The following is a 21,089-nucleotide window of genomic DNA, read 5'->3' on the forward strand; positions in this document are numbered from 1 at the left end:
TTGAACTTTGGTGCCATTGTGCTGTGTGAAATAAGCCAGCTACAAAAGGACAAATATTGTGTGACCTCATTTACAGGAGGTCCCTGAAATAGTCAAATTCACAGAGATAGAAACTAGCATAGTTGCTACCCTATGCTGGAAGGGAAGAGAATGGAGCATGCTTAATGGGGACACAGTTTCAGTTTAGGAAGGTGGAAGCATTCTGAAGATGATGGTGGTGGAGCTGCATGACAATGTGGATGTTTTTAATGTCACTGAGCTGTGCACTTCTGTCACAGTTCAAAAAAAAGTGAGAAAAGTGCAAGGTGTCCTGTTTCTCAGTCAACATCCAGACCTGAAGGATAGACGCTCAGTGTATCTTCTGGTCTTCCCTCTGATGTAAAAGAGGACAGTCTCGGGATCTTTGTCTCACTTGTTTGCCAGCTGTCAGGGTTCTCTGCCTTTCTTGCTGTAATTTAGAATGCTGCAAGATATACATTATACTGTAATAGATATTACAGATTTAACTGAAACAAAACAAAGAATCCTGAAGTTATTGTTTTAATAAAGAATTCAGACCTCTTTGACTTTTGGTTTTTTTAAAAAAGAACTTTAAAAAGAACTCAACTTGGGTGGATTTAATAAGAATGTGAACTGAGCACTCCATTTGGGGGTGGGGGTGACTTGACCTGAGTGATAACAGGATGCAGGGTGAGAAACACCCCCAGAGAGTGGCAGCAGGAGCAAGGGGGCCCTGCTAGCCTTGGAGGGGGGCCAACCACACAGACAGCCCTCACCCAGGGGTTGAGAAGGAACTGGGACTCCCAAGTTTGCATCTTAGATGAGAGGAGGGTTTGTTGGCACTTCCCGGGTGGTCCAGTGGTTAAAACGCTATGCTCCCATGCAGGGGCACGGGTTTGATCCCAAAAGATCCCACATGCTTTGCGATGCAGCCATAAAAGAAAGAGTTTGCTATGAGGGCAAAGCAGTCGGCTTTGCCACCCTGCGGGTGGCGATCTTAACAGGAGATGCTGAGACCACAGGTGGAGGTGGAGTGGAGTGGATCTGAGTGCCTCTAGGAGCTGATGCAGATGTAACTTTCCTGGAAGAAGGGGGAGAAAGCATTCCAAAGGGACTTTAGTTACTTATTTGGTGGTTGAGAAATACTTGCTCTTTATTGCTTGAATCCTTTTTAACATTGAGCAGTTGGAATTTCAAAGAAACTTTTCTCTTTAAAAAGACTGTAGGACGAGTGTACCCATTTGGTCTCTGGTTTTCTGTGGGTTTGCCACCACCTGCTGAGGGCACATGGGAAGCAGCCATTGAGTTCAGAGGAGCCATTGGCCAGGTGTCCAGACCACCTCGTCTCCCTGCACCTCCGGGGCGGGGGGGGCGATGTGGCGGAGGCCCTGGCACCAGGGTTGGGGCCACTTCTGCCTTAGACGCATTTGTGGCCTAAGTCCTGCACTCACTGCTGGTTTTGCGGGAGTGGCCGTGTTTCTGATCCTGTTGTGCTCATGTTAAAATAATGGCTGCTTCAAAAACCCCAGTTTGGGATTTCCTGGTTAAAGCTTCCTGCTGGTAGATATTTGCACAAGGGACCCACAGCTTCTGTCCAGCTTGACTCCCAGGACCCTCCTTGGACTCGAACATGTTCTAGAAGAGCTGTCAGAACCCAGGCAGACACTAACTTACGTTCACCAGTTCATTAAAGGATATGACAAAGGACACAGACAAGCAGCCAAAGGAAGAGAGAAATGTTCAGGGCGAGGGCTGGGAGGGTTCCTATGGAGTTGGGGTGCACCACCCAGAAGCTCCCTGAACCCTGTGAGGGGGTCATTAACTCCATTTCCAGCCCCTTTCCCTCTCTGGAGGAGTTGAGGGGGCTGAAAATGCTTCTCATCATGGCCTGGTCTTTCTGGGACCAGCCCCAACTTGGGAGCCTCCCACCCCGAGTTGCATCATTGAAACAAGAGATGTTCCTGTCACTAGGAAATCGCAGAGACCTGTGTGTGTGTGTAATTATTTATATTCTCACAGTGCTCTCAGGAGACTGCGTCTGATGGGCTCCTTCTCAGCCTGGTGTCCTCTCCTCTAGTCACCACCCTCCAAGCTGACCTGCCACCAGCGCTTGTCCTTGTGGGCCTGGTTATCTGTCTGCATTTAGTGTGCTTGCTGTTTCCTGCTCACCTTCCCCCAGGAAGCCCCGTGAAGTTTCAGTCTGTTTGGGTCCCACTGTGTTCCCAGTCTCGACCTGTGGCTGCTGAGGGGAAGGGCCTCACTAAGTAACTGTTAAGGGAGTGAATTTGAAATGAAAGCTTATCTAATTAGTAGAAAGTACTGAAAAGTTGCCAACCGTCAATTAAAGGAGGTCAGTTCCTGTAAACATTTACGCTGTCCCTTTAGCTGAAATAGCACTGAGCTCAGACTCTTGTTCTTTGTGGGCACGTATGTGAAGACACAAGCCTGCTGTACTGTGATGATGCCGAGTCCAGGTGTGTACCTCTGCCCGTGGACCTTACCAGAGGTAAGGGTCAACTCAGAGCGTGCACTTTACTTGCAGCCCCAGCCACGGGACACCAGGTGGTGGAGCCTGTGTGGGGTTTGAGACTCTCCTCCAAGGCCAGTGGGCTGTGCAGCCCTCCACTAAGATACTTTTCTGAGTCTCATTTTCATTACTTGAGAAATAGAAAAAGTAATGCATAAGTCAGCAATTCACTTGTTCATTTGGCAAATATTACTCTCATATGGCTGTGCTGGGTACTGTGGGAAATTTTTTACAAAGTAACCATCAGCCCTTGCCTTCAGGAAGCTGGCTCAGTTGGGGAGCTAAGCCACAACCAGGAGAAGTTCAGGTAGGAAGAGAGGGTGCTGGACTCCCCGAGGCTGGAGCAGCCTCAAGGCAAGGAGGGCGGGTCTCCTGAGGAGCCAGTGACCTGCAGGGATCCACAGGTGGTCCCACACGGTGGATCTGCAGCAGAGTCCTCATGCTCTCCAGGCGGTTCTGGGACAAGGCCCACACGTGTGTCAGTCCTTCAGCAACTTGGGAACTGACAGGTGGCGATGAGCTGTGACTGAGTTTAATTTTCGAAGTTTTTCCATTTTTAGGTGCCTCTGAACCAGCACAATGGCAGCTCCAGTCAACAAGGCACCCAGAGATGCCAATTTGTGGTCCTTGCACGAGAAGATGCTGGCACAGCCCCTGAAGGACAACGATGTCGAGGTGAGGCTGTGGGTGTTCTCGCAAGTTCTGCTGTTGGAGGTCCTTGTTCAGGCCTCTGATTCTTACCAGAAATTAGCTGTGTTTGGGACAGCCTTGTGGTTTGGACACAGGACAGGTTTATAGACAGTGGCTACCAAGTGGCTGAAAGTCCCTTGAGGGTGCATTTAGATCTGAGTTTCTGTGAAGAGCAGTGTGCTGGCTGCTGCTGAGGAAAGGGGAAGGGGTGGGCTCACTGAGACTTGACCCTCTTCTTACAGTTCAGAGGAGCATTTCTAGAAGCATCTTTTATTTATGTATTTTCACAACAGCTTTACACATGAGATAAGTGAATGCACTTAACATACAAGTTGCCCATTTAAAGTACACAGTTCATTGGTTTTTAGTGTATTCATGATTGCTTTTAGAACATTTTAATCCCCCCAAAAGAAACCTCAAACCCATTAGCAACTGCCCCCCTCCATCCCCCAGATTCCCAACCCTCAGCAACCACTGGTCTGTTTTCTGTCTCTGTGGATTCATCTAGGTATCTGTTATTTTAAGGCAAGGAATAAGGAACAAAGTTCAGGAGGGAAACTTGGTGAAATCTAGGGATGAAAATAACAAGGTGGCGCAGAATTTTAAAATTCCGTGGGATGCGTGTTTTAAGGATCATCTTCTCTTCCATTGTTTTGTTCTCCTTAATTCACTTTCTATTAATTCCTTCCAGGTGCTAAAAGCTTTGAGGAGGATTTCCTTTGTTCCTCAGGTGCTGTGGGAGTCATCTTAGTCTGGTTACACTTGGCTTCTGAGGGCAAAATCTGAAAGTATAAGCGTCTCTTCTCTTTACTCAGTTACTGCTCGGATCAGAGCAGATTTTAAACTGCAGTGTCCCCTTTCCTGTTTTCTTCTTGTCAGGTTTACAACATCATTAAGAAGGAGAGTAACCGGCAGAGGGTTGGACTGGAGCTGATCGCCTCCGAGAACTTTGCCAGCCGGGCTGTTCTGGAGGCCCTAGGCTCTTGCCTGAACAACAAGTACTCTGAGGGGTACCCAGGCCAGAGGTATGTGAGTATCATCCAGGCCTGCCTCCCAGGAAGAGAGTGGACATTTCAGAAAACAGCCAGGTTCTCAATGGCAGGGCCTCCTGTCCCCTCCTCTCTTAACAATTCCTAGCGGGTGGTGGCACCCATGTTCTGGGGGCAAGATACTTGGGCTCACTTGCACAGTCCCCCTGGGCCTTTCTAGAATAACAACCAGGCCCGAAGGAGCAGCTGCTGGCTGCGGCTGAGCCTCCAGAGGAAGGTTGTGTAAGCAGGGACCCCAAGGTGAGACTGACCTTCCACACTGGAAACTGGGTTAGTGTTTTAAATGCTGGGTTTACCTACCAGAGATTTCGGTCAGCTTCTCTTCCTGAGAACCAGGAGAAGTCATATTCATTTGTGTTTCTTACGGTTGTCATCAGGCAGAGATGGTGATGACAAAATTTAACACGTGGTTTTTGCAAAATTGCACACTTGTGTCCCAGAGGACATGGAAAAGGGAGGGTCACCTGCCATTCTACACTGATTAGACAGTCATAATTTTTGGACCCCCACACCCTCCCCCTGGAAGGGGGTTGTAGGGTCACATGCCCTCCTGAACCTTGTCCTGTTCACAAATTGAGTCCTTCACAATAAACCAGGGATCACGAGTGAGGTGCTTTCCTGAGTCTTGAGTTTTTCAAGTGAATTTCTGAAACTGAGGGGGTCATTTGTAGCCAACTGGGGCAGCAGTGCTGGTGGCCCAGTGACCAGGGACTTGCCTTTGGCGTTGAAGTGGGGGCAGTCTTGTGGGCCTGCGCCCTCAGCTTGTCGGTCCGCACTGACTCTGGGTGGTCAGTTTGGGAACCAAGTGGAATTGTGGGACACCAAGCTTGTGTTCAAACCCCAGGCTGCCTGGGGTCCCAGTGTTTCTAGTTGACCCTGGAGGATATACTTTGGTGCCTCTGTCCAGAGATGCGGTGCTACAGCCTTGCTGCTTCTTGCTGGGACTGAGGGCATGGTGACCATGGCACACCACCCCTGCCCCCAGCTCTGTTCCCACTACAACAGGAGGAGAGAGGAGCACCCATTCTCTGGCAGGTCAAGTTGACTTGAAGAGCATGGCTTCCGTCCCAGGCCAAAACTAGTCACAAATAATAAAAAAAACATAAGTGCATGATACATTGTGATATGCAATTATTAAACAAAAAATAAAATTTTATTAGAAATGCAAAGTTAATCCCCCCAAACCAGTAACTCCTTCTCCCAGCCCCTGGAAAGCACTGTCCTGCTCCACATGCTATGAATTGATCCCTGGGCAGCTGGCACAGGCCATCACATGGCTGTGACAGTGTCCTCAGGGTTCATCCGAGATGTGGGGTCAGACCTCCCCACAGATGGCAAGACACGGCCACCTGGGCCTAGTGGAAGCCGTCTTGTGGGTTCAGGGTGCGTGTTCTCACCCTTGCTCCTTCATCCCACTAGGAGCCTGGCCTCTGTCCTGCATGCAGAAGTGGCGCCAGTGGGCCTATACCTCCCGCCTTCCTCCGCAGGTACTATGGTGGGACGGAGTTCATCGACGAGCTAGAGGTCCTCTGTCAGAAGCGAGCGCTGCAGGTCTATGGCCTGGACTCCCAGTGCTGGGGGGTTAACGTCCAGCCTTACTCAGGTAATGGCCAGGTCCAGACAAGCCTGGGTGGCCCCCTTCCTGCCAGCCTCCTGGGGCTCCCTGGAAAGGAGAGTATAAGCAGGACACCCTGCCAGATGGGGGAGATGAGGTCTCCCCCATCCCCCTCAACTGCCTACTGCATGCATGCCTCCTGGGTACCCCACCCCTATCTCTGAATGTCCCTGCTACTTACTCGGGCACCTGGGTCCAGGAGAGGGCATGGCAGCAGCCAGGCTGTTGCGGCCACTTGTGATTGATGGCCTTGTGGGCAGGAGTAATTGTGCCTCCCGGGTCTGTCCACTCCAGGCTCCCCAGCAAACTTCGCAGTGTACACGGCCCTGGTGGAGCCCCATGGCCGCATCATGGGCCTGGACCTGCCAGATGGGGGCCACCTGACCCATGGGTTCATGACTGACAAGAAGAAGATTTCTGCCACGTCCATCTTTTTTGAATCTATGCCCTACAAGGTACGGGTGTGTGTGTCTCCACTCTGTGGCTTGTTTCTCAAAACTTCCTCACTGGCCATGCCTGTAGGAATAAGGAGCTTCATTTCCAAGGCACTTCAGGAAGTCTCGTCATCACTGTCTCTCATCTCCCTGCTCTGGGGACCCTTGGGTGTTCACGGCTCGCTGGAACCCCCCAGGGCATCCTGTCCGAGAGTGACGATACCTGACTGTTTTAAACAGTTGTGCCTGTCTTGCCTTCGAGTCCTGGTCAGGGGCGAGGGCAGCAGAGGGGTCTAGGCAAGGGGAGGGAGTCCTCTTACCCTCAACAGCTGGGTGTGCTCTGGCGGAGTGGCCCGTGTGGCTGGAGGGAGCAGTGTGAGCCCAGTCTCTGTGACATCCACAGGTGAATCCCGATACCGGCTACATCAACTACGACCAGCTGGAGGAGAACGCCCGCCTCTTCCACCCAAGGCTGATCATTGCTGGTGAGAGCGGGCCAGGGCCCCAGCCCCCACACGGGAGGTGTGCTCTTCCACCACGTGCTGGTCCCTGCTGGCTTTGCTGTGCAGCCGGGCTGCTCGGGTCTGAGTATCTCCGTCTCTCTCGGGACTGTTAGTACTGCCCTGCTCTCCAGAAGCATCTGGACACACTGGCCCCTGTCGAGCTGGAGTGGTAACAGTGGGGAAACTGTCCCCCCGATCCTGTGACACAGGAGCAGAGGACAGGGTTGCTTTTGGCACGGATGGAATTTCTCGAACCTTAGAGGGAGCAGCCCCGGCTTTCAGGCAGGCACACTGGGTGGGCGGGGCAGGGGCTCTGCTCGTACTGGAGCTGACTGCCAGCCAAGGTCTCTCCAAGGGTGACTCCACATCACCCTTGCCATCTCAGGGACTAGCTGCTACTCCCGGAACCTGGACTACGCTCGGCTGCGCAAGATCGCTGATGACAACGGGGCGTACCTCATGGCCGACATGGCACATGTCAGTGGGCTGGTGGCGGCCGGCGTGGTGCCTTCGCCCTTCGAGCACTGTCACGTGGTGTCCACCACCACCCACAAGACCCTGCGGGGCTGCCGCGCCGGCATGATCTTCTACAGGAAGGGTGCGCTTATCCCTGGGGGGGGTCGGGGTCCCGTGAAGAGCCGGGGGCGAGAGCACAGCAGTCCAGGTCATGGGGCAGGAGGGCGGGGAGGGGTCTGGATGACGGAGCCTTTGTTTGGGGTTTCCATTCCCGAGAAGCCAGATGAGGGTCCCACGGTCCTTCAGCCCTAGATGGTACCGGTGACTAAGCTCCATCAACAGAGACAACCCACTCTGGGGACCGAGTCTCTTTGACCCCTGAAAGACCCCCTTGCCCAGCCCCTGGCTAGGGCTGGACACACCATTGCCCACTGGGCCTCCAGGGCCCTGCTGCTCCTTGGAGGCCGCTCCCCAGCTGCTTTAAGCTTTCCAAGGCCAGCAGCCTTTCCCACCCACCTGGGAGACATTTGTTTCCCTGCTGTACGTTGGTGGTACTTGACTGACCCAGTCACAGAGCAAGGCCTGGCTCTGCCACAGAAGTGCTGTGTGATCTTGGGCTAGTTGTGCAGCCCCTCTGTGCCTTGTTTCCTCACCTCCGGATCATCACAATAGCGCCTGTCCCTTGGGATGGCTGTCGTGAGGATTAAATGAATGAATTTAGGGAAGCTGCTCAGAGCAGTTCCCGGCTCACAAGAAGCTCAGTGGAGATGCTGGAAGCTCCCATCCCTGATCCTTAACTATTCTCAGAAAGGAAGCTTCTTTCCCATTTCTGGCCCAGTGAGCCCCATCTCCTCCAGAGGCATCGTCTTGGACGGCTCTTTGAGAAACTGCTGAAGGTGTACTCCTTGTTCCTGTCTTGATGGAGGGATATTTTCATCCTTCCTTTAATCTCTAAAGCTTGGTTCCCGCTCCCTTGACCCCTCAGGAGCAAGCACCCTCCCTGGTCTGCAGTGTCAGCTCCAGGAGTGGGGTCTGGGCCAGGTCTGTGTCCAGGCAGGGAGAGGACAGAGGGGACAGCCTGTCCCATGTCCCATGTTGTCCTTCATCCAGGAGTGCGCGGTGTGGACCCCAAGACAGGCAGAGAGACTCGCTACAACCTGGAGTCGCTCATCAACTCTGCTGTGTTCCCAGGCCTGCAAGGGGGACCCCACAACCACGCCATTGCTGGTAATGCACCCTACCCCATGGCTTCCCTGCTGTTACCCACCCCCCACAGCCCGGTCCCCACCTTGCTCACGACCCCACCCCACCCCAGGCAGAAGCAGTTCTCTGGTGGTACACAAGCCTTAGAGAATCTGTGATGACCTCAGAGTTACTTCTCCATCTTTGGAGAAAAGCAGTTGGTGGAGGAGCCGGGGTCAAGGTGTCACTTCCCTTTCAACCAGTGTTTGCAAGGAGGGATGTGGAGGAAGCAGTGAAGGGCGAGTTTTAGGTTTGGGGCTGGGCAGGGTGGCTCCCTTTACACTCCCAGCTCAGCGCCCAGGTGCCCCAGCTCTGTGATGGTGGGGTGTCCATCCACTGGCCACTCCAGCCCTTTCCACATGCTGACTGGAGGCTCCTGTGCCAGGACTCGGGCAGGTAGCTTGCATCCTCCTCCATCTTTGGTGCCCCTTTAAGCAGCCGTTGGGATGGAACAAATCCAGAGGAGCCTGGATGAACTGGTGGATCGGCCACTCCTATCCCCTGCTCTGCTCTGAAAGCTGCTTCACTTCGCATCAAAGCAGTGGCAGCTAAGTGAAGCATGTCCCACATCCACTTTGCTGGGGACAGGGAGCCACTCTCCCATGGCGATCTTAGTCTGGAACTTCATGCTGGACAGGGGCTGCCTGAAAAACTCTTGTTTAGAGAGGTCTGGAGAGCCAGCCAGGGAACGGCAGGGTTAAAATGGGATCATTTGGGAGGAGATGTAACCCTGCCTTGGTGACACTGAGAAGCTTGGATGCCTGAGTGGAGACAGGTGTTTCTTTGACTCACGGTCTGCCTTTCATTTCCTGCCAGGGGTCGCGGTTGCTCTGAAGCAGGCCATGACTCCAGAGTTCAGAGCCTACCAGCGCCAGGTGGTGGCCAACTGCAGGGCTCTGGCCGAGGCCTTGATGGGACTGGGCTACAGAGTGGTCACAGGTACAGCCGGAAGTGAGCCCATGGGGTGGCCCTGCTCCTCGTCCCATCTCCGTCCAGGTGTGGCAGTAGGTCGTGGCCTGGGCAGGTGGCCATAGCTCTGGGGTGACTCAGGAGTCCCAGCTCTGGACACATGACCTCTGGATTCAAACCTTGAAACATCCTTGCGAATCACTGGTCTTGTTTTACAAATGGGCATCTGAGGTTCCTAAAGCCACACGACTACTGGAGTTAGGGGCAGTGAGGGTAGGGGTAGGAGGATGGGTCGAGGGCCAAGGGTCAGCTTAGGCCATGAGCATTTTTGAAGTCAGTGGCTGGGGATTATGCAGGGTTCATTCACAGTGAAGATCACGTGCTTGAGAGATGCCTGGGAGGCCAGGGGCTGTTCCAGAAAGTTCTTCCATACCCTCACCTACACCACTTTGAAGATACAATCACCTTGGCAGGATTAGGGGTAAAGCACATGACGTGCCAGTTACCGGGGCACCTCCATTGCCCCCTGCCCACTGCCCTGAGGCCCCTTAGAGGGAGCCTTGAAGATGGATCTAGAGACAAGTGGGAAATTCCCAAGGGGGGTCGTCACCCCGACAGGCTTCCGGGAGCTGGTGGGTTGGGATGCAGCCATGGGCCATTTGGGCTGGCCATACACCCTCAGCCCCCTCTGCATTCTCCGGTTCCCTTTCTCAACTACTCTGTGCTTCATCTCAAACCCTGAGACCCTGGGTCTTCAGCAGGTGATGACAGCCCTGCAGGACACGTGGTGGGGTCACCTTCCTGACCTCACCTGCTGTAGCCCCCTTGCACCCTGCCACTTCTTTGGAAGAGGGATCCCTGTGCTCAGCACAGGATCACCTTCCATGTCTCCCACCTGGTTTCCAGGGGGTTCTGACAACCACTTGATCCTCGTGGACCTCCGCTCCAAAGGCACAGATGGCGGCAGGGCAGAGAAGGTGCTGGAAGCCTGCTCCATTGCCTGCAATAAGAACACCTGCCCAGGTGAGCATCCTTGGTCCTCTCCTGTCTGGACCTCTTGGGGCTGATGGTGACTTGCTCTGGGGACAAGATGTGCTGTGTAGGACAGGAGCCAGGCTTTCCCCTGCTGCCTGCCCCCTCTGATGAGACACTGAGCCTGCCCAGGACAGAGCAGGAGAGGGTGCGGGAGGTGGGGGCCCTCTGGAAAACTGGATTTCTCAGCGGCTCATGAGTAAGATGTGGGAGATGCATCTCAGATGCAGATGTGAATGCCTGGTGTCAGGAGCAAGGACCACGTCCAGGAGGCCACTTCCTGGTATTTAAAGTAGTGCAGCCGACACCTGGCTCCACCTCCTGGCTTCTGCCTTCCGCTCTGGCCCCCTTGGGCTGTGTCTGCTTGAGTGGTATCTTCAGGCCCATTCCTTTTGCCTATGCGTCCCTTTTTGGTTCAGGGGGGTCAGTGGGGGACAGAGCCTGTTTATCTTGAAGGTGATAAAAGCGCGCTACGGCCCAGTGGGCTGCGCCTGGGGACCCCAGCATTGACCTCCCGAGGGCTCTTGGAAGAAGATTTCCAAAAGGTCGCCCATTTCATTCACAGAGGTGAGGGGGAGGCATGGCTGCTGGCCATGCTGGGCTGTGGGATGGCGGGGGAGGACTGCTCTCGTCAGGGCCGGTGATGGCCAGGGGACAGGGCCTCGCCCAGCAGAATACATGGGCAGAGAGGGTGGCGGGCGTGGGTGGGAGGCACACACTGGGGCCTGGACGGCAGAGCAGTTGGCTGGCTGCTGGGCACGTGGGCAGTGGTGTCTCTCGCTGGCACAGGCATAGAGCTGACCCTGCAGATCCAGGACGCCGTAGGGGTGAAGGCCACCCTGAAGGAGTTCATGGAGAAGCTGGCAGGGGCCGAGGAGCACCAGCGGGCCGTGGCGGCCCTCAGGGCAGAGGTGGAGAGCTTCGCCACCCTATTCCCGCTGCCTGGCCTGCCTGGCTTCTAGAGGAGCGCCTGCCTGCCCAAGGACCCAGCACCCTGTGGGCCCCACACAGGCCTTCCCAAAGGCCTCTTTTCAGAATTTGCTACCTTTTTTACCTGCTGCACAAATCAACATTTAAAGCTTCTGGGACAAGTTATGAAGGAGTATAAATCTGAACCTCACCTTCTTGCAGCTTCAAATACAGTTATCATGGGAAAATGGAATACAATTTAGCCATTCCACCTTAATTATCCAGATGAGTGTGGGCACAGCTACTGGGAAGACACTGGGACCTTTACCCCATCTTGATCCCCTGGGCTTCCCGACATTGCAACAAATAGAAGCACTGAGCTGCTGCTATGACACCAGACAAGGGCTCAGCTCTGATGTGAGTGAGGAAGGAGCATTCTGGCCTGTGCTTTCAACCAGAATCCCAAGTCAGATGATTTTGTTCGGGTGCCACCCGGCTAGGTGGGAGTCCGGCTCTCACACCTGGGGAGGAGGGGGATGTTTGTGGTTTCCTCTCCCAGTCTGGAATGGGCAACCCTGGAAGCCAGTCTGGAGCCACCAAGGTCCAGACGACCATTTCCCTCCCCTGATCAGGAAACCAGAGGTCACCTTCCCAGAGAAACTTTATTTTCCACAAATATCAAGTGCAAAACATAGATGACCATTTTTAATAAGCACAGTCAAATTTTTAACCACAGGATGTCTACAAGAATTATAGTTTTAAAAAATACAACCAATTTTTATATTTCAAAAATATCTCAACTCAAATAAATTAATTTCTTAAAAAGTACACTTTTCATACTATTTGTTTGGCATGACTGGTTAAACTGGTGTAGCCACACCGAGAGCTGTGGGCACACACATGTGCAGCGTGCTCTCACCCTGCAGTGCCCACAGCTCACCCGGGGGACCCACACTCACACATGACAAGGAACATGCAATAATAAAATAGCCTTTAAAAAAGTGACAAATACGACTTGGTCACGCCCTATGCTTCTCACCGTGGCCTGAACGCAGCTGTGGGTGGGGGCTCCAGCGCAGCGGGCAGGGCAGCCGCCACCTCTGGAGGCTGTGGGGTCGTCATACTGCCCGGCCTGAGACAAAGGGGCATCCCCAGGCTGCTGCACGCCCACCCCACACGCCTGCTCCCTCCTCCCCACAGCAGTGGTAACCAAACCTCCTCAGGTAGGGCCAGTGTGCTCAAACCCTAGCTGAAGCTGGTTTTCCTTCTGGGCAGAAGTAGAGATTTGATGCTTTGTCTGCTAATGCTGTCTTTCTTTAAAATTTCAGTTTTAGCAGTTTCTATCACAACACTGGGGAAAAGCCAGAAAGCCAGCTGGTTTGCTTCACAGCACGAGCCAAGGCACTTTCTCAAGCCTCTAGGGAGATGGGAAAGGCTGTCCACTAGCCGAGGGCTCCTGTCTGTGTGGAGACCATGTGGCAGCGGCAGCATCATGGACTGAGTGGAGAAGCTGGCCGGGCAGGCAACATCAGGCCAGGGAGGGGGCGGCAAGCTGTGTGCAGGGTCGTCTGGACTGCTTGGCCTCTGGGGACGTGTCATGAGCTGCAGCAGCGCTTGGGGGAGAATCTATCAGCCTTCCTGTGACTTGTCACTAGTTTGGGGGTGAAATTTACAATCTCTGCAGGTGGTAACTGACCTAAAACAAGATGTTAAGAACCAACTGGGAAATGACCTGGGATCAGTTTCTACTGAAGGAGCAAGCCCCCCAGGGGCTGTAAAAGGGTTCGGCGGGTGTGGAGCTTCTGGAAATCTCTTAACTGCCAGCTTGAGCAGGTTCTTCATAACCTGGACTACTTTAAAAAGGTGGTGGCAGGGGGGCGCGGTGCACGTAACAGACTGGAAGTGAAGCTGAAACCAACCTCAAGGTTTTGGTGCCTGGGCCTCCAAGGTGACACCAGGACTGAACAAGGGATGCTAACACCCCGATTTCTTAAGTGTCTTGGTGTTTGAACACTTATTATTACAGAGCAAACAAGATGAGCTGCTGCACAGGCTACCATCGCTCAGACTGGGTGCGTCTGACGCTTCCGGCAGGTTCCGGAACTGTGGCAGGGCAGGGAGAGCCTGGTTCCCTTTCGAGATCCTCTGAAGAGAAACATACTTGCCATCAAGCAAGCCTGTGAAACAGCCACACTGCAGAGCTGGCGTCTAACCAACATTTAAATGCTGGAGTTCAACCACTAGTTAGCAAAGGCTACTTCTAAGTGAAGACACAGCTCAAGGGACTGGCTCCCGGGTGCCCACTCTGTGGCTGCCCCATGGCCAGGCCTGCTCACACCAGCCAGGCTTGCCCTCCACACCCTGGGGGTCTCCTGACCACTTAAGGTGTAGCTTCTGCACAAATACTCTCCAGAATTGGACTTTTGCTTCAAGGAGGCCAGTGTGACTGACCTGCTGCCCCTCCCAGCTTCCCAAGTAAGAGGTGTGAACTGCTGAGTCCATGCTGATGGCCCAGGAACAAAACAGGTGGGCCAGTGATCACTTTGTATCTGGTCACTGGAGCCCCATGGCCCACCAATCTTCCCTGGACGTAAGGTGTCACAAAAGCTCATGTCCCAGGAGGCCCAAGTAGACACAATCAGCCACCTACCTGGAAACAAAGCAGCCTCAGAACACGAGGAGCGGGGAGTGGGGAGTAACAGGAGGACAGTCTTCCTGCCTGTACCCACACTGCACATTTAAAAGCTGCCGGGCCATCCCCGGAGACGCCTCTGGGGGAACACAGGTGACAGCACAGGTACACAGCCAAGAAGACAAGGCGACACAATGCCCCCAAGGGGCCTCAGTCACAGACTCGAGCAGGACCAGCCCTCCAGCGGGAATGGAGGCCCTGAGCAGAAGCCCAGGCAGGGAGAAGCCACCAGACTGAGGTGACATGGAGCCAACAACACGGAATGCTGCCCCAGCAGACTTGCACACACATGCTCAGGAGCAACCACTGTGGCTGGTTCAGGTGTGTTTATCACAATTTGGGGAAACATAAAGCAGTAACACCAAGAGTTCTCTCTACTTTAGGAAAAACAGCATGAGGAAAAGAAGGTACAAAAGTCTCAAGATTGCAAAAACCACCCATCTATATACATCAGGGCTAACTGTCAGAGCCTCGGGGGTCCTGGTGGGTGAAGGTGTGGGGGACTCGGGGTTGGGGGGAGCTGCAGCAGAGCAAGCTGCCGTAAGGTGCCCACGCTCCAGGCCAGCACAGCCCCTGAGGCAGATCACTGAGACTGCCACACAGCCTTCCTGGAGACCCCAGCCTGGTGGCTGGCTGAGTAGGACCCAGCGGCCGCCAGGCCCGTGACACCCCACGAGGTAGTGAAGTGGTTGCAAAGGTTTGCTGTGGGTGTGAGGACTGGGGTGACCTCTGCCAACTGAGCTCCAGCCTGTTGGCAGACCCTTTGAAAAAACAGAGTAGGATCACCTGGCCAGGGGGGTGGACAGGGCTGGCTCTTCCTCGAGGAACCCCGTGGCCTTGTCTCCGGGGCTCCCCACCCCCGAGAACAGATCTGAAAATTGGGTGCCAGTGACTCCGCTCACTCCTGCTGAACTGGAGAGCCCAGTGACAGGCGCCTCCATGCCTGGTCAGGAGGTGAGGCCTGGGTAGGGTGCCTTCAGGAGCCTCCCTGAGAGGGCAGCTCCACGAAGCCGAGTGAAGAGCCTCGTCCTGATTCCCGTGTCCTCCTAGCAACAGCTGCCCCCCTGATCTTGCTTGTGTGAGTGTCCAGAGAACCTGCCCGCAACCAGCGTGGTCCTCCACATGGGCTCTGCCCCGCTGCCCTAATCCACCACTGAGACCTTCTTCTGTCCCAGCCTCTGGGCCTGACGCCAACCACTCTCCTCCAAGGGACACTGCCAGAGGGCCAGGCCCTCCACCCTTGCCCAGAGGCACCTGGGAACTATGGCTGCTGCCTTGGTGTCCTTCCCGCTGACAACAGCAGGAGTCCGAACAGCTCAGAGGACCGCTCAGTCATGCCAACCCCTCCCCAACCCTGGGCCACAGGTCTCAGTCACCGAGGCGGGCTGGACTCAGATCTTGTACAGAAAGCTGGGCACGTAGTCGAACCTGAGGGCAGGCTGGCTGGTCCCGCGCCGCTCCTGCGTGTAGTGCAGCCGCAGCAGCTCCGCCAGGTACCGCACCACCTTGACGTCCTCATGCACTAGCCCCAGTGTCAGCTGCAGGAAGCTGGCCTGGCGACTGGCAGCCAGCTCCGGGGCCTCACCGCCGTGCGCGGGCAGGTGCAGGTGATGGCAGAAGGTGTAGAGGAAGGCCTTGGCACACAGCTGTGCGAGCATGCTCTGCACGTGCAGGAAGTAGGTGCTGCCCCGCCGGATGTGTGTACGGTGGTCCGCCAGCCGTGGCACCAGGGTGCCCCTGTAGAGCGGGCAGCGCAAGGTCTTCCGGTCCAGGTCAAGGATGCTCGTGTAGCGGCTGTAGCGGCTCAGGGCGTGCAGGGCACCGGCACTGGCAGGGGATGCCACCCTGAAACACACAGATCAAGGTCAGGGGGCAGAAGCTGGGGTGGGCCCCCTCTCAAGAGGCCAGCCCCGGCCAGCCCCACTCGCTGGTGCTCTCTGGAAGGCAAATGTGGTCGCGAAGATCTTCACGGCTCCTCAGCCCTCATGATGGAGATCAAATCCTAGTGTGGCTCATGAAGCCCTGATGACCGCTTTATGCTGGTCTCTGAGGCCCAGCTGTTAGTTCCCTGGGGACTCCCCTGCAGCCATGCCAAGCTTTCCAGTGGGGGGCAGGTTCTGCTCTGCCTGAACACCAGGCCCTTTCTGCTGTGCCTGGCTTATGACAACTCAAACCTCACCCAGCCTCCCTGACCTCCGTGTGCACCTGTTTCTTCCTCTGTGACCTAGTCAAGTTCCTTTACTTCTGAGCCTTGTCTGTGAGGCAGACGCTGGTCCTAGCTACTGGGTCACCTCAGAGGGCAAGTCCGGGGTGCTCAGGACAGCGCTTGGCCCTTACCCCGAGCCTGGTGCTGACCAGTGTGGTGCCAGGAGCTTCTGCAGACTTGGATCTGTAACCCATGCGGCACCCTGCATGTCAGAGGCGAGAAGGTGGGTGGGGTTCGCTCAGCAAGGGAAGGAGTGCCAGGGGAGGCGGGGTAGGGACTGTCCTGGGTCCAGCTCTCAGATTCCATATTGACTTAGCACATGGGACCAAGCGCAGTGGACACACAGAGGCACCCTCTGCTTGGACTCTCTAGCACTGACCCTCAGGGGCCTCGACCTGCCTCGTATCTCAGTGTCCAACCTACCTGCCGGCCTGGCTCACCACCCACCTCAGCTCTGAGCACCCCTGGGGCCCGGGTTCAACGTGCATCCCAGGGGGCAGCCCTTTCCTGCTCTGAAGGGCAGCTGCAGGACCCCCGCCCTAGCCTTGGTTCATCCCCTCAGAGTGCCCCCCACCTCATTGCTGCTCACTGCCCAGGACACCTTTAGAGAAGCCGCAGCAAGCCCAGTCCCCACTCTCCTCCTGGTCCTTCGGTCAACCCTCCAGCGACAGGTGCCCTGGAGGGCAAGGCCCCCAGCCTGTCCACTGTGGCTCACACCCAAGCAGGACCCTCTGGGGGCACATGTCCCAATTCTCAACCCCTGTGCACTCAGGAGCTCTGGGAGGGAGGGCTCACGGCACGAGTCATCAGACAACCTCCAAGGTCTCAGCTGCCACTGTTGACGGGTCTCCCACTTTCCTGGAGGAACCCTCCATGACTCCAAGGCCAGGGGCCAGGGCCTGGCTCTGCCCCTGCCACCCAGCCTACCTTCCTCAGGGCAGGTCTTCACCCCGTGGACATCAGAGCAGCAGACAGGGATCAGACACAATTGGCCCAACACCCAGCCCACGGAGAGGTCACAGCTGGAGTGGGAGCAGGGCAGCCTGTCACAGGGATGCCCCACTGTGGACACATCTGTAATCCAGCCTTGGGCACAGTGGCTGCCACTTATCAGCCTCAGTAAACATCTGGCAAATGACTGCTCAGTGATGCAACCCTCCTATTTCCCCAGAAGGGAGGAGGGCCCTGCCTGGGTGCCCACTGCAAGGGAGCAACTCAAGCATGCCCTTCTCTATGGTCCAGGGACTGGACTCCAGCTATCACCCCTCTCAATGCCCGCATGTTGCAGGTGAGCAAAGGCAGGTTTGGGGAGAGGGGCGAGGAGGCTGAGCCCAGAGCACATTCAAGGACAGGAGTCCTTCAGGCTAGACAAACAGAGTGGAAAACCCCAAAAGGAACTGCTAAAGCACAAGGGAGTGAAGTGGAGACAGAGTTTTTAAGAGGTGGAGGAATCGGCTCTCACAGCCGACAGGACAGTGGAGAGGGAGCCAGGAAGGCTGCCTTTCCCAGCACTGCTACCCTCCTAAGACCCAGACCTCGCCTCAGTCATTTACACCATAGTGTGAACTAGAGACTCAGCAGGGACCTGAGATCCAGAAGTCCAGTCATTCCCAAACCTTGCTGCAAACCACGTGACTCCACTTCATACCCCAAGCCAACACGATCAGAATCTCTGCAGGTGGGGCCAAGGAGCCTGTGATTCTAGAAATTGCTCCCAAACAGTTTTGATACAACAAGGTACAGACCAGGGTCAGGAACCACTTCGCAACCGAAGTCCCTTTGGAAAGGATCTGCCCAAAGTGAAACAGTGAGTTGGTGTGGGGCCCCCCACAGGACCCATGAACCTCACCCCAAGGGACGGCCACCCGACAGCTCATCTCCTACGGCCAGGGCCTGTCCCACCCCGTGACCAGTTACCTCTGCAAGCCAATAAGCTTCCACTTCTGGAAGTCCGTGATGTGCAAAGGGGAGGAGAGCCAGTGCTTCACGGGTTTGCCATGGCGGCCGTAGCCAGGGACAAAGATGGAGAGCGCAGTCACCAGCTTCCTGACCATGGCCTCCTCTTCCCCCAGGACCACCAGCGTCCTCCCGCTGAGCAGGGAGTAGATGGCTGGGTGGGCAAACGGGTACTGGCGGATGAACTTTAAGGCGTTCTGGCCTGCCCTCTTCTTGTGCCTCTCAGAAGAGGGGCCAGCAGGAGGCATGGAGGAGGGAGTCCTGTCGGAGCTGGTGGAGGCTACGCTGCTCCCATAGCTGGTGGCATCGGAGTGGTCATCCAGGCTGGTCTTACTGCCGTCTAGGCTGGTCAGCAGGTGGCTCGGGTCCAGCTCATAAGCAGGGAAGCCTTCACAACTATTGTCTCGGGAAGAAGGACTGGCATTTTCCACCGAGAAGTCCACGTGGAACCCTTGGTCCTTCTGCCGGTAGCGCTGTGGGGGAACGCTCACGACCCCGTCCTCATCGGAGAGTGTGTGGCCTGGGGTGGAGAGCGGCACCAGCAGAGCACCAGCTTCCCTCCCGATGCAGCAGGAGGCATCTGTCTGCAGCAAAGCGAGGCCCGAGCTGCCCTCCTCGGCCTCCCCCGCCTCCGGTGGGCTGATGCCTGCCTGGAAGTGGATGGCCCCCTGGCCGCCTTCTGCGTAGGACTCCTCCTCGTTAATGGCACTTGGATAGCTGGCCTTGAAGTCGTCAGGGATGAGGGCCTCAGAGGGGCAGGTGCTGAGGACTTCGATGCTGTCCCCGCTGATGGTCCTGTGGCTGACTGCCTTGCTCCGGACGACCTGGGGGCTCAAGGGCACTGTGAGGCTGGACTGGCTCTCAGACTTCGACAGCACAGAGGTGGGTTTCTCTGTGCCCAGAACCTCGATGCTCTCTCCGCTACTAACGCTCCCTTTCATGTCCATCTCCAGGTAGTCCAAGTTCTCCTGGGGGTCAAAACTGCTTGATTCCATCACGGCCGCTTCCCTTGATGCCTCATCCCCAAGGTCCTGCTCCATCTTGATGAGCACGGACTCCACACTGGATTTGTAGGAGCCCACGCTGATTAATACTTGAGGAACCAAACAGTCTTCTGGAGACTCAGAAGGCGGCCCGTAGTGATGGGGCTTAGAGACTGTGCTCTCCTGTTTCTCAGCCAGTCTGTCGCTGACCTCCACCAAGTCTTCAAAAAGGAAGCTGGTGATGTGCTGCTGCTTCAGGAGTGCTCTGTCAATCTGACTGGTCAGGAGGTAACAAAGGTCCCCTCTGAACATGTGCTCAACGTGGCGGAGCTGCGCCAGGGTCTGGGTGAAGTACTCGGTGTCACAGAGCTCCTCCAAGGTCTTGAGCTTCTTGTCGAAACACTTGGTGGACTTTGCTTTGATGAGTTTCGGGGTGTAGGAGGGTCTGCAGGCATAATGGTCGGTGTCAGCAGACTCTTCAGGGTCAGAGGTAGTGGCTGCCTGGCTGGGCGGATCCTGGATGTGCTCCGATTCCCTAGGACACAAACTGGACCCCCTCAACTTGCGATGAGGGTATGAGCGGATCTGCCTTAGAAGGTCTTGATGTTCGATGATGGACTTCTCTACACTGGCCAGTTCATTGGCCTTCTCGATGGCCTGAGATGAGTAAAACCCTTTGTCATTAGCTTTCTTCTGGATCTCTGTCTCCGTGTGTAGCACTGTCCTGGTGTAATCCAAATCTTTCAGTTTTTTTTCAAGTTCCCCGGCAAAAGCCTTCCTGTTGCCTGTCTTCAAGCACTCTGATGCTTTGGAAAATTCGGCTGAGAGCTCCTGGAACTGCTGCATAATTTTGTGCTGGTCTGCCGAGATATAAGCCATACAAAAGGGCCTCACGAAGCCGCGGGCCTCCAGGTCGTACAGGGTGAGATGGTGCACGTAAGCAAAGGCCCCTTCCTTGGAGTCACCCAGCACCACCTTGGAGTCCTCCACGAAGTTCAGTTTGGGGTAGGCAGACCCAGGAGGATGCCCCACGAAGGAGGCCTGGTAATCCACAGACATGATCCGCAAAGAGAAGTAATTGAGATCAAAATTACCAAAAACTTTGGTGTCATTGGGGATGGTCAGTAAGGGCTGGGGTCCCACCTGCTCAGAGAATTCGGAAATAAGGATGAAGTCCCGAGAGAACTTGGCCCCGGACAGTTTGGACCATGGATTGGCTCCTTGGCTGGCGAAGGGGAAGAGCGGCACCGAGTACTCCTCGGGCAGTGCCGGCTCATTGTAAGGCTCCTCCTCGTACTCGTCCTCTTTGGTGAAGGCCACCACGTCAGGGGCGCTGATCATATTTTCAGGTATATGGGAAGAACATGGAGAGGAAGTAGAACAGATGCGGAGGTAGCCAACGCGGGGGAGCCAGGCCTCTGGAGGAGGAAGCAAAGTCCCTGCGGAGCAGTCTTCTTTGCGTCCTCAGGGGTCCGAGGCTGCCAATCACAAACCGGAGGTTCGAGTTCTCGCAGCCCCTCAAAGGTGTGGCTCCTTCAAGGGTTCCGGAGGCCTCAGGAGACCCCAGGAACTCCGCAGGTCAGGAAGACCCAGGAGACTGGTTGCCCTTCGCCTCCTCCCGCGACCGCGGCGGGCACCCGCAGCGAGGTCACCGGCGCTCCCCCGAGCACACCACCACGGCAACAGCCCCACCTCAGGACAGTTGCCCAGTGCGCGGCTGCGGGCTGCGGCACGGACCAGCCAAGCGTGACGACTCCCACGGCCCGAAGGCAGAAACCGTCACGGCTCCTCGGACGCCACAACCCGGATCCAGCTACCGCGGCGCCGCCATCTTGGTGTCACATGACTCGAGCTGTCGTGCCGCGTGACCCGGAAACGTCCGCGTC

At 55.7% G+C, this 21,089-nt stretch overlaps 2 protein-coding genes across 3 annotated transcripts in view; one reads left to right on the top strand and one right to left on the bottom strand.

The window, feature by feature from the left end:
- Positions 1-12,194, top strand: part of SHMT1 (serine hydroxymethyltransferase 1) — a 27,476-nt gene extending 15,282 nt beyond the window's left edge. For both annotated transcript variants that reach the window (XM_061391247.1, XM_061391246.1), the window contains exons 2-12: positions 3,088-3,202; positions 4,097-4,242; positions 5,754-5,869; positions 6,176-6,336; positions 6,719-6,800; positions 7,204-7,416; positions 8,385-8,501; positions 9,333-9,455; positions 10,332-10,448; positions 10,914-11,024; positions 11,247-12,194. In XM_061391247.1, the coding sequence (XP_061247231.1) occupies positions 3,107-3,202; positions 4,097-4,242; positions 5,754-5,869; positions 6,176-6,336; positions 6,719-6,800; positions 7,204-7,416; positions 8,385-8,501; positions 9,333-9,455; positions 10,332-10,448; positions 10,914-11,024; positions 11,247-11,419 (1,455 nt within the window). In that variant the 5' untranslated portion in view covers positions 3,088-3,106 and the 3' untranslated portion in view covers positions 11,420-12,194. The remainder of the gene's footprint in view (positions 1-3,087; positions 3,203-4,096; positions 4,243-5,753; positions 5,870-6,175; positions 6,337-6,718; positions 6,801-7,203; positions 7,417-8,384; positions 8,502-9,332; positions 9,456-10,331; positions 10,449-10,913; positions 11,025-11,246) is intronic.
- SMCR8 (SMCR8-C9orf72 complex subunit) lies at positions 12,010-21,055 on the bottom strand. The gene is made up of 2 exons (XM_061391222.1): positions 18,182-21,055; positions 12,010-15,903 (listed from the first exon to the last, which is right to left on the bottom strand). Exons 1-2 carry the CDS (start codon positions 20,542-20,544, stop codon positions 15,450-15,452), a joined length of 2,817 nt encoding a protein of 938 aa, XP_061247206.1. The 5' UTR covers positions 20,545-21,055; the 3' UTR covers positions 12,010-15,449.
- Between the last annotated feature and the right edge of the window lie 34 nt (positions 21,056-21,089).

The sequence above is a fragment of the Bos javanicus genome, chromosome 19 (assembly GCF_032452875.1).
Source record: "Bos javanicus breed banteng chromosome 19, ARS-OSU_banteng_1.0, whole genome shotgun sequence".
Lineage (NCBI taxonomy): Eukaryota > Metazoa > Chordata > Mammalia > Artiodactyla > Bovidae > Bos > Bos javanicus.